At 41.5% G+C, this 12,368-nt stretch overlaps 2 protein-coding genes across 2 annotated transcripts; both read right to left on the bottom strand.

Moving 5' to 3' along the window:
- Positions 1 to 1,126: 1,126 nt before the first annotated feature.
- On the bottom strand, positions 1,127 to 6,395 carry LOC133951349 (cyclin-L1-like). Its single transcript, XM_062385235.1, has 5 exons — positions 3,735 to 6,395; positions 3,538 to 3,642; positions 3,084 to 3,337; positions 2,916 to 3,014; positions 1,127 to 2,820 (listed from the first exon to the last, which is right to left on the bottom strand). Exons 1-5 carry the CDS (start codon positions 3,897 to 3,899, stop codon positions 2,358 to 2,360), a joined length of 1,086 nt encoding a protein of 361 aa, XP_062241219.1. The 5' UTR covers positions 3,900 to 6,395; the 3' UTR covers positions 1,127 to 2,357.
- On the bottom strand, positions 3,735 to 10,388 carry LOC133951350 (cyclin-L1-like). The gene is made up of 7 exons (XM_062385236.1): positions 10,064 to 10,388; positions 9,739 to 9,813; positions 8,992 to 9,101; positions 7,104 to 7,224; positions 6,875 to 6,939; positions 6,411 to 6,424; positions 3,735 to 3,834 (listed from the first exon to the last, which is right to left on the bottom strand). The coding sequence occupies exons 1-7, from the start codon at positions 10,301 to 10,303 to the stop codon at positions 3,824 to 3,826; spliced, it is 636 nt and encodes a 211-aa protein (XP_062241220.1). The 5' UTR covers positions 10,304 to 10,388; the 3' UTR covers positions 3,735 to 3,823.
- Positions 10,389 to 12,368: the final 1,980 nt, after the last annotated feature.

The raw sequence follows: 12,368 nt of genomic DNA, 5'->3' as shown, positions 1-12,368 counted from the left end.
GAGGCCATCGTATCTGAGAGGTGGATATTTAAAACACTGCCGTATATCACATTCGACTGTGTTTATCAGGTGGGACAGGGGCTGACGTTCACACACTCATTGTGCTGGGTTTGTCACGTGGGATTTAACACTCAATGCATGCGTTTGTCTGTGGAGAACTTGACTTTCACCCCAGTTACAGATCTGAGAGAGCAGCCGGGTTACACTGTGGAAACACCGGAGTGTGTGACCTGTTTGCGAAGGTGCCTCATGGGAGATTGCGTTACACAACATTTTGGCGGCAGCACTATCCTTCCTGTTGCACAATTTGTGAATTAGTGTGCATGTGTTTCATGTCAGTGGGCTTTTTGGCAGATGTAATCACTTTATTGTCTGACAGCGACATCATGAAGTGTTTAAGAGTTAAAGGCTGTGGAAACTCTGAGACGGAGCGAGATTCTTAATGGCAGAGATGGAGCAGTGACATGGAGAGGACGAGCACAACACCGATGAGGTCTGGAGCGGTTATGTGTTCAGTAAATTATTTATACTTGGTTAAGAAGGACAGCTGCCTTTGTACAATATTGTCAGTAGCTCATAGTATGATTCATTAATTTTAACACTGCTTGATGGACAACCCCACGTGGGATCATTAATGTATTTTGAATTTAACCTCAATACTTAGGGTTAGACGGAGTATTCCCATGGTCATTTATTTATTACCTCTAATTTTGGCATGTAAACTAAAAGTGAACAAAATGTATACATTTACTTCATCAGTTGAATCTATTGTTTTTCCATTTTGAATATTCAAGTGATTAAAGTAATTCCCCTTTATTCTACCTGTGCACTATTAAAGACCCATTTTCTTTTTAAACACGACATAACTCAAAATGAGGTAAGTGCAGTGAAGGTAGCCACTTATAGTACTTAGACCAACAGCTCCCTCTAGCTGTGACAAGATATATCGAATGTATATTTTATCCCTATGCAATATTCAGCATGTGAAAAAACAGCACATTACCCACATCTATTCAAGAAAGCTGATAAATATTCAGTAAAGGTAGATGCTACACCACACAATCTGGTATTGTTTGTGCAGTTATCACTTTCAATGTAACATTTTAATAATAAAGATGGAAAAAGCTCAGTGGCATAACTCATTTATTATTGAATAAAAATTGGACATGAACACGTGCAGACTAAAAACCAGTGTAACAAATTGACAACCCTAAAATTTTATGAAATCAAGTCTGCATCATCTGAAAAAAAAAAAGACAATTAAATTGAAGTTTAGACCCAGTTTGCTTTTTCTGAAACTGTACAACAGCTTTATCAACATGCACCTGTCCAAAAAGAAAACAAAGCAAAAGTAAACTAAAACTCTCCTGCCAGTCCCTTTATGTGCAAACATAATGATCTTTCCTGAATGATCACTGGTATTTTACATTATTCATTCAATCCTTCCACGGCCAAGTTTTGCTTTTATAAATCAAAGCGTTCACATTTTGCCAGCGGATCATCAATCCATCTTTACACTGTAAATAAGTCTCCTCTCCCCAGAGTCCGTAACTTTACATGTAAAACCAAAGACATATGGGTAGGCTAGAGGGATGCTCGAGGTGTGTTTGTGTGGAGGAGGGCATGATGGGAAAATACAAATTAAAACCTACAGGTCCTCGACTGATCCTCTTCTCGATCACCAATAACAATCAACCAGGTAAAAAAAGAAAGAGAAAAGGGCTCTAGACTGGGACACCTACAGACATGCCATAATGGTAATCAGTACAGCAGCAGGTTCGTCTGATACGTAACTTCACTCTACACCAACACAACCTCTGCTAAGTATCAGCTACAGGCGGCTGCTGTGTCAGCGAGAGTCAAGGGGATAAATGTTCCATCATCTAGACGTGTATGAATACAGAAGCTGTGTGTAGGAGTCAGTGTATACCTTTATTTGGCTAAACCAGGTTTGAGAGAATCTACATCCCTACAAATTAAATGGTTTAAATGTTTCAGGATGCATATGAGGAACCAAGAAACACAACGGTGCTGGTGGGCTGATGTTATACACAAAATAAAATCAGACCTGGCGAGGGTGTTGTTTGGCATTGACTGTTTCTGATTGGTTCTTAGTGATCGAGCATTCTGACATGATTTTGGTTTACTTCCATATTAGCTGTAGTGTAACTTTTTAAATCTTTCCAGATTAGTCTTCATTAAATGATCAGAGTCACACTGGTTATTAACCGACAGTTAATTGGATTCATCAGTATTCAGAGAACTTGCAGGATCTAATTTTGTTTTGAGGAAACTGAAAACACTTGAGGGATTATCTGCTCCACAGCTAGTTGGATGGGAGTGTGTTCATGTGTGTGTCAGCGCCGATGACGACCATGTCCTGAGTGTCCACTACTGCTGTGGTGTTTGCTCTTGTGGCTACGCTCCCTCTCTCTTTCCCTGTCATAGGAACGAGACCTCTCCCTCTCCCTCCGTTCTGCTCTGTGACCTCCTCGCTCATGTTTGTGTTTTTTTGAAGAGAGGTCAAACGAGCTGCGGTCCCTGTCCCTCTCCCGTTCCCTCTCTCTGTCCCTTTCCGCCTTGACAGGCGTGCGGGTCCTTGACCGAGAACGCGTGCGCTTCCTCTTGTGGCCGGATCCACCACTGCTGCTATGGCGTCCGCTAGGCTTGGAGTCGCTATTGCTGTGGTGACTAGTCTTGGTCTTGAGGTGGGGGAGAAGGGGCGAGGGCGGTTGCCGCCGAGGCGAAGGACTCCGGCTGTGAGAGCGAGAACGTGATCGAGAACTGTAGGTACCTGAGCGACTGCGTCTGCTGTTGTAACTGTGGAAACAGAAATGAGAACGATAAGGGATTAAGCCAAGATTCATACTATCATTGATCAGTAAACTGCCTTTACATATTTTAAGTGAACTTACTGTCTGCGAGGGGATCTGGATCTAGACCGGGATCGCGTTCTTGAACGAGAACGACTTCCGCTCCTGCTGTTCCTCCCGATCTTCACGTCTTTCCTTAACCTGGAAGAGAGGTTTGGATATATAATACATGATATTGTTTGTTTTTTTCCCAATGCAATAGTTGCTTACCCATTGTGTGGACTCTTGTTGGCCTGGGCCCGGTTTTCTGTGTCCTTCTTAACTGGTTTGAGAGTCTGGGGATTGGGAGTCTTCTCTTCTACCTTGACCACATTTGGAGAGCAGGGTTTGGACGCGGGGGAGAAGCCGCCCATTGTGGACAGTGCGGGGGTTCCATCAGGATTCAGGCCTTTGGCCTTCAGCTTAGCTTCTGATAAAAACATCTTCCTTCTCTCCACCTCCTTGTCCAGGTGGTCATAGTTAGGCTGGGGAAAAACAATTCAACATTGTCAGTTTACAGAGAAGACACAGTACTGGCTACTGTGAGTGAGAAGCAGCATCACCCAGCTGATAGAATTTGTTATGAGGCAGTTTCACTTGTGGCAAACAGAGCAGGAGTCTTTAACACTGAGGTTTAAAGTTTAGTTGACGCATGTTATCAAAAGAAATGGAGAAAAAAAAATACCTTCTTCCTGGTGTACAGTTTCAGGGTGGTGATGCAGATGTCTTTAATCTCATCTTCACTGGCACCAAACAGTAGGTACCAATGAGGTCTGGATGGCAAAGGTATCTGAGAAAGAACATGCACCACGTTATGCATTATTACAAGGTGCTATGTTTTTTAAGCTAGGTGCATTAACAATGCAGGAACCTTTGTCGTACCTGCAGGGCACGGGCAGCGAGGAATATGCAAGCACAGGCAATAGTCTCAGCTTGGAACCTCACAAACACGTTTGTCCTCAGGCTGTCGTTCATGTAGTTCCTGCAGAGGCAAACAGAATAGTGGAACAAAAACATAGCATCTTCTCTACACAAGAAATCACACATAACATCCTCATGTTACTGCTGCAGGTCAACAATCAAGCAAATTATTGTGATTTTTTCAAATAATCATTTCCATTTTTTCATTTCTGATTAAAAGTAGCTAATTCTTACATCTGGAAAAATATTATCAGTCGGTTGGTTCTTACTGATCAAGAAGTGAACCTTAACTGTCGCTGACTTTACTTGTTAGTCTTAGGAAACTGGGGATCTGACCTTCAGATACAGCGAAAGCTTTTCAAATGACATTTGAGCCCTGATGGCTAATACGATACCAGCTACACATTTTAAAGTTGGAAATAAAAGTTTAACTTTGTCCATTTCTCTCTGGGGCAGTCGTGTGGCAGAGTGCTGTATGTCACAGGAAAAGAATGAAGACCGATGGGAAATATTCTACTGAAGACCTTTGTACCCCGACATGACCCTGGAGGAACTACATTAAGACTAGTGATGATCAAAACAAGGACATATGCCTAGTAAGGTTGGGGACATGCAGGCATACAGATGAGCATTCATCTCTAATGCAGTCACTACGTAGTCAATGTTAGCTCTTGAATAGGGAAGTACAAAGTGTATGGTGGCATGGAAGACAGTTTTCAGTGGCATGATAATGTGATCATGATTAAACAGCTGCACTTGAAGCAACCAAAACAAAAATGTGACCTTCATATTAATTAAAAACAACAACTTCCCATTATACTTTCTAGCCATGAGCTGAAACCAACCTTCATAAAGACCAGTGATTGTGTTTGTCCTCAACTCATTCAACTATGTTGGATTATTAACTGATCTAGAGACATTAGATTGGAAGGAGATTCTTCTCCACTGAAATCTGTGCAGTGAAACTGATTGTGTGTTACAGTAGGTTGTCTATGACAATGGATAAATGACATTAGCCATTGGCAGAGCATTAGAGAGGATACAATGGCCGGAATGTGAATCAGGCAGGTACAGGGTGATATGAGCATCTATGTCTTTCAGAAACATAGAAGTCAAAAAGACAAAAATATGCATGACGACAGAAACAGGACCAAAACTCCAGATGAGCTACCGCAACACTGTTCCCACTCAGATTATCAAAAGGAAAAACTAGGCAAAGCAAAGAACTAAAATGTATCACAAAGCCGTGCAACGTCCTTTCTTCCGGTGACACTTTACCATCTGCATGAACGGTTAGGTCATGAGATGAAATTTTGGTGCAAGATTATTGTAAGAGGAAATATCAGTGTTTTCACAATTATCGTTACTAGGGAAGAAAAGAGATCCAATATATATATATATATAATAATAAGGATTATGAACATAACTATTATCATTATTGTCCACTATATCCAGTAACTTTTTCTTAAACAACTTTTGTCTATTTACAATGAATCTATGCAAGCTATTTTATTTAGTTGCCATATTGTGGAAGATTTGTAGACGATGTGTTTTCGGTCTTAAGCAGTGTTTCTGTTTGGTTCTTTTATTTTAAAGGTTCAAGCACACATTCTTTGTGTCCTATACTACTTCTCAGTATATGTTAATTAAACTCTCTGCTGCATTCATAATTTTTAATGGAAAAGAGTCTTAAGTCGCAAGGCAGGCGCTGGTCAGACACTGAAAGTAAACAAGGATTTCTCCTCTCGCTGTGACTGCCTTCGATGGAGTTTTGTAGAAACAAGGCTGTTACGTCAGTTCCCTCTTTTCACCTTATGTTTCAGTTAATTGGCTCACACAAACAAGCGCAGCGCATGCACAAACAACGTGACTCGCGAGAGGAAGGACACCTAGACATCATGGTTTTATAATACTCACGGTTATGAAACTGACGTTATGAAACCGTGGTTATTGTAAAACCCGCCAATCCTGACATCCCTACACTGTGTTACAATTTCCAACCATTCAAAGAACGGCTCCACTGGAAGTGTGTCAAGGGTAAAAAAAAAAAAAACTGCCTCAGGGGGGATTACTTCCAGTCTAACCTGCCTTCAACTAACAGTCAGACCTGCAGTTTAGTAAGTCATTCTGAGCTCCTGCTACTACAGTTAATATGTGGCCGTTGGAGTCTGACTGCTGCTTTGGCAAGACAGGTCCCTGGAGGCAAATCCTTAGAACTGGATCAGCCTGAAAGACAGACACATGTCTGAAAACCACGTCACTCGGGGATAGGATATAGTACTTTACTGTAATTATAAAAAAAATAGGCAGATAAGCTGGTCAAAAAAGTTATTCTGTTCTGGCTAGGTTTACTTCATTGTTAGATGCAAGTAAACTAGAAAAAACACAGAATAGCTCCTTGGCAAAAATAGGCATTAAAGTTGAAACCTCTGTAACAAGACCAAACAATACAAATCCTTCTGGGCACCCAAGAGAAAACAAGATGATGTTGGCTGTTGGGAAAGGCCCGCCCGCCCCTTCAGTGAATCTTGGCATTGGGATTGGCTGTCTGGAGAGGGACAACCAGCCAATAGGGGGAGCTTCCTGAGGTCATGTGGTTGGAGGAGGCAGAGTTCAGAGGTTCTTTATGTGACTTACCAGCATGGACTACCCTTTAATCAAAGAGTAGAGAGAAAGGACAAAGTTAAACCAAGTTCCCTGGGCCTCGCAAATCAAACAGACTTTTACAGCAAAGCCATGTTGGGGCAGACGAGAGTGAGACAAGAAACAGGTTTGCAATAATTAAAATTGCTCCATCAGTGAAAAAGAGGTGGAAGGATTTAAATGGAGTGAGGGGATGTCACAATCAGACCTGGGCAAAATGGATGTCGAATGGTTTTCACGTTTGTATTTAAAACACGCAGGGCACTTGAAGATCACTTATCTGACAGGTGTTGTTTCCATATGGGTTTGTCCCTAGATCAATAGAGTGCTCGTCAAGTAATTCAACCTTTGAAACTCATTCAATTTCATCTTTAGCCCAGGTCTGGGGCACTTCTTGCAGACATGACACAGGTTGCTGCTGTGGGGGAGGGACTGTGGAGATGTAGAGAGGAACTTACCAGGCTGTCTGGACCAGCGTCTGGTTCTTCTCACATTCCAGGACTTGAAGGTACATGACGATAATCTGGAATCGTAGAGATGATAGGATGTAAAACAAACTGAAAAATGCTGCAGGTGTGGCATTTTTAGGAGATTCTAAAAACAGCTTCCTGTTTGGGCACATTTGCATGGAAAATCTCAAACCTGAAATAACTACAAATGTGAAATGCTTGTGTGCTTTTAACTCACCTTGTGTGGATGCTTGACATGCACACAGAAGCCCAGCTCCTTCAGGATCCGCCGCTCCCCCTTGATGACTTGGTTTTTGGTATTTATGTAGTTCTGATCAAGTATCAGTGAACTTGGCATCCTATTTTATGAAAGGAATCAAAATAAAATAATGGCTCCCCCTTGTATACAATTGTAAAAAAGAAAGTGGCCTTCTGTTTTTTAATTTCTTATTTTTTCCGTTTCAACCAACTTCAAGCAACAGCTACATCTGTTTGCATGCCTGACAGTTTGCTGGGGTTTGTGAACTCCTGTGGTTCCAGTGAAAGCGTATGGGATTCTTTAGACGGGCCTCAACCTCAACCACACCATGTCATAGCTTTAACAGAAATATCAACCCAATACATCTGTGACCGGAACTGTAAACTCAGAAAACTGAAAAAATTAAATGAGCACTACTCCAACATACAGTAATGTAACCAAAACCACTGACTACTACTCCTGCTGTCTGTGCACCAGAAAAATATATAAAAGTATTCTTTGTCAGACTACTACATTTCCCCTGAACTCCAAACACAATGCTGTACTACCACCACATCATCTGCTGGCTACACACAGCCCATAATTTACAAAACTGTAAATACGGACAGGGATCAAATTATTTTATATCAATCATTCAAATAACTGATTATTTCATTCTCGTACATCATGGGGGGGGGGTTTAATAACGTTCTTCCAATATTTACGATTAAGGATAAATGTAACAATCAAATGGACCTAAGAAAAAAATGTGCCATTAATTTAATTATTCCTCATCCCTCTAATCTCACTTAGAGTGGAGTGTCTAATTTTTAACGGAATATCTCAAATCAATAATTTGATTCTGGACTTTATAAGTTTTTAAGTAACACAGAAATATAAATGTCAACGCTGTCATGCTACAAACGTCATGCATGGGAAAATAAGCTCATTAATAAACCTGTCACGTTATAGTCCTTAACCATGTCTCAAAGATATCTTTCCTACAGGTGCACCACAGACTCTGGTATACTTTAATGCTGATCCAAACTTACGGCAAATAATGCCAAACTAGAAAGCTACTGTACATGCACTGGCCCTGAATAAATGTCAGAACCCTGACAGACTAAGTGTTAAAATATATTCTGCCTCAACAAACAAGGTGATATTTCTATAAAAGCCATGGATTGCAGTTGGTGAATGGGGTTTTGCTCTTAAAGCACAAACAAAATGCATGGTGAGGAGGAGGAGGAGCAGTCATAGAAGAGGACTACGTTACCCAATGGTCCGCAGATTGACGGACAGATACCCAAAGCTTAAGATTGAACCACAGGAGTCCTCAATGCGCCCCGGGGCCCAGGAATTTCGGCCAACCTGTCATCCCCGATCCCAGCGGCCCGCGGTGGGTCAGACCACGGGCATCTCCCAGAGGAGGGGTGGGGTGGGAGGAGATAGACCCCTCGCATCATGGTTGTCATGCCGACTGCTTCATCTTACGTACCATTCCACATCACCCAGGCTTTGGTAAATGTAGCTGGTCGCTGTTAGTTGGTTGCAAGGGAAAAAAGAATCCAAGTTAATGCCAAAGTCGCTACTAGTGCCATGAACAAACTTCTATGACGACAAAGGCACATGAAAATAAAGCAGTTGCGCCTTGTTGTTTCAAAACACTGGAATTTATACAGTGAGATGTTTGAGATATAATTCTCAGTGTAATGTCAAACTCTGGTGTCATATGTAGACAATTACACTTTTCAAACTACGAGTGAGGTGGAAACTGAAAAGTTTTAAAATGGTTTAGGTTACATAGATTAACAGAAGAGCACTTTCACAGCATAACGAATAATACAATTTTAAATACATGAACTTTTCCCACAGTGAGACAACTTACTTTTTGGATCGCATCTGCCTCAGGTGGTGGAAAACGTTGATGACATCTCGTATTCGTCGTGGCGCTTCTTCTATTTTGGAAGCCAAGTTTATACAGGCCATGGCAACAATCTGTTGAGACAGTCACAGCAAAGAGTTGGAAGGAGGAGGTCTGGAAGGTGAGACACGTGATCAGGGATACAGCAGATATCAGTGATTGAAAGGCAGTCATGTGGCTTGAGTTTTTGCCATGAAAACAAAACATGGTGGAAAACAGTGTAAATGATTGACGTACATTTTGAAACAATGCAGACTTTACCCTAGAGGGGGTTTAATGTCTGTATAAGACAATTAAGGTGAGCTTTGTTTTTCTCAGAATAGGCTGCATCGAAAAAAAACCTCCATTATAGTTGTTATGCTAATATTGCTAATATTTACACAAGGGGGCTATAATTAGAAACATACATAAGATATTACCAATATTTTAATTCTACTCCCAATAGTCAAGACAGCAAACCACCATTTAGAGCTGGGACATTTAATTGTTAGGAGTAGATTTACAGCTACTGATTTGCCTTAATTTCCTGCATTTTCTTTCGTTTTGCGAATATATTGAGTCCCTTCTTAGCTTTAAGGTCTAACATTTCACATGTTGTTTGTCAAATTGGAAGCGAACGTATGGACAACATGGCCGCCACTAACGCAACCACAACGTAATGCTATGCTAACATAATAAAAACAGCGGCCTGACAATAACCCGCCGTCTCACCTCGAAGCTGTGCTTGACGAAGGACTTGGAGTAGAAGAACCGATGGAACAGAACCTGCCCCGTCGCCATCGCCACCTGTGGAGAACACAACGTAGATGGAAATTGTCCTGTGTATCATTTGTCTCGTGAGAGCTAGCTCAACATTACACAATGGCCCGCCGCCATTTTAGTTCCACCACGCCAGTTAAGAGCTAAAGCTACAACAGGCTAACAGCCGGGCCGAGGTTAGCGGAGGACTCAGACCCCATACATATAACATGTTGCGGATTAAACACACACCAGCTGGTTCATTATTTCGTCACGTTCACTATTCACGGGTGTTTACCTGGGGTAAGCGGAGAAGAATGCCCGCGGACTGGATCACCTCGCAGCCGAGGATGCGAAGGTCGGTCTCGGTGTTCAAGTCAAGGCCGTCGAGCATCGACGGCGTCGGAGAGAGTCTCTCCTCCGGTATGAGCGAGTTGTCGATGGTGAGGTAAACCTCGGAGTACACTTTGTCACCGATGAGGATGCCATCGTTGTTAGTGGACGCGTTGGAAGATACCGATAGGGGACCCGCAGCCATCTTCACCCGAGAAAACACAGCAGCGCTCAGCCTGTTGCCTCGACGGAAGGACGGTGGAGCAGAGAGCCTGACAAAGCACGTGACGTCACCCCTATCGAGCCCTAAAGCTGTGTGCACATCCGCGGAGCTAAAATAGTCCCACAAACGATTGTGTCGTTAAAAACACTACAATTATTATTTCTAAATTACTATTAATTGTTGGTTTCCTTATATTGCCACTCTTGAGAGACACAAACTACACATTATACACGTGCACAGTTAATAAGTAAACTGATTTAAGATAAGATACAACTTCCATCATCCAATATGATTAGCTGATATGAGATAATGTCCCCATTATTTGCCTCATGCGTCCTTCACGTAACCTCACTTTAAAAACTGCCCTTTTATCAAAAAAGAACAAATAAAGATAAATTAAACCTTTAAAAAAAACGTATTGCTGCCAAAATAGCTATAAAACATTTTAGCTTCTCAGTCATCAAATGTGAGACATCAGATCATAGATTCTACATCTAAGGAGAACCCATTCCAACAGTGTCTAGGAAATATTTAAAAAGTCACTTTGTTTATTTGATTCACTCTTCAGTTTATGAGTCAAGTTTTTCTGAATAAAAGTCCACCTTTTTGTGTGAACGCAGTTGAAATTGGCAAAAACAAGACAAGACGCACACAGCAGTGAAGCGAGTGAATAGACGTTTGACAAGTATGGGGCCCTTTCTAAATAAAAAGGGACTTCGGATTTATCTCAATGATTGTTTTAATAGAATAAAAAACAGCCATATACTAGGGTGTATGGCTACTAGGGTGTGATGCATTGAGATGCATGGCGAATTGAATCATGAACCGGTAAATAATGCTCAAATCACGGACATGCGATTCATCAAAGAATCATGAGTCTGGTGAAGACCTTTAGTAAGAATGTTATAATCCTTATAAATAGGCCTTTTCCATCTCTGTGGGCTAATTTAACCAAATACTACATAAATGAGGATACGACAAGTGTGGCAGCCTACCCATAATTCAAAGCAGTAAAGATCTGTGTAACTGTGATCTAGGTGTTATGTAAACAGAGAGAGAATGGAGGCCCCTTCAGAGAAAAAATGGACAACAGTGGACCACCAACTGAGTCTCTTTTATGTTGTTCCACTTTAAGAGGACTGAGTTTGGCTCATTTAAAGAGAACTATATGTGAAAGCTCCCTAATGGCGGACGGGTTCACACCAAAAAGTCTGGTTCCTGGTTTGATACAGTGTCAGAATGATAAATTGATTAAATTATCCAACTGATAGTGTTCACAAAGCCAAAACTCAAACGGCCCAGAAAGTGTAAATAGAAAGCATGAGGAGGGAAGGTCGTTCTATGATCAGTCATTCAATCGGGCAGGTAAACAATACAATTCCACCCTAATTTGTAGCTGCAAATGGTTCATCACAGAGCCCTGTCAGGTTCTGTCTATGGTGGCATTGATCTGGAATTGTTGATCTGGAACTAATTTGTCCTCAACATCTGCATAGCAACCACTAATCTGCAAAACGTTGCATTCTTTGATCTACTTTTGATGCAGTTTTTTTCCCTTTCACTCGAGACTTCAACAGTCTGCTGGAATCCACTCTCCTTAATTTTCTCGCTAAAAGTTTTGAATACCTCTGTGTTCATGTGCACCTTCTCTAGTAATTGTGATGCTTTCTTTTCAGCCTGAGCCCATGTTTGGCTCATAGAGGCATAGAGATAATGGCCCCTTGATCTACTGAGTGTTCACATGGCTTTTATAGTACTGCAGTACAAGCCAGTAGCCAGTCAGATTTACCTTTAGCCTCAGTGAACCTGAGGTTCGGCCTGTATCATTGATTACAAGGCCAAAACACTTGATAACGCTAAAGTGCAAAACTGAGGTTATGTCCCTAACATCTGCTGATGGCCGCTAACACCTGCTAACATCTACTTGTTTCTTGGTAACTTCATTTAAGCAAGAGATCTTCAAATGTACAAGGGTTATTCACCATCTTGTCCTATGTTCTAAAAGAGTCCTCCAGCATGTGAGTCAACAAAAAAGTAGAATGAAGTA

The sequence above is a fragment of the Platichthys flesus genome, chromosome 4 (assembly GCF_949316205.1).
Source record: "Platichthys flesus chromosome 4, fPlaFle2.1, whole genome shotgun sequence".
Taxonomy (NCBI): Eukaryota; Metazoa; Chordata; class Actinopteri; order Pleuronectiformes; family Pleuronectidae; genus Platichthys; species Platichthys flesus.
The sequence above is the reverse complement of the archived record's forward strand: the minus strand, read 5'-3'. Positions and strand labels throughout refer to the sequence as shown.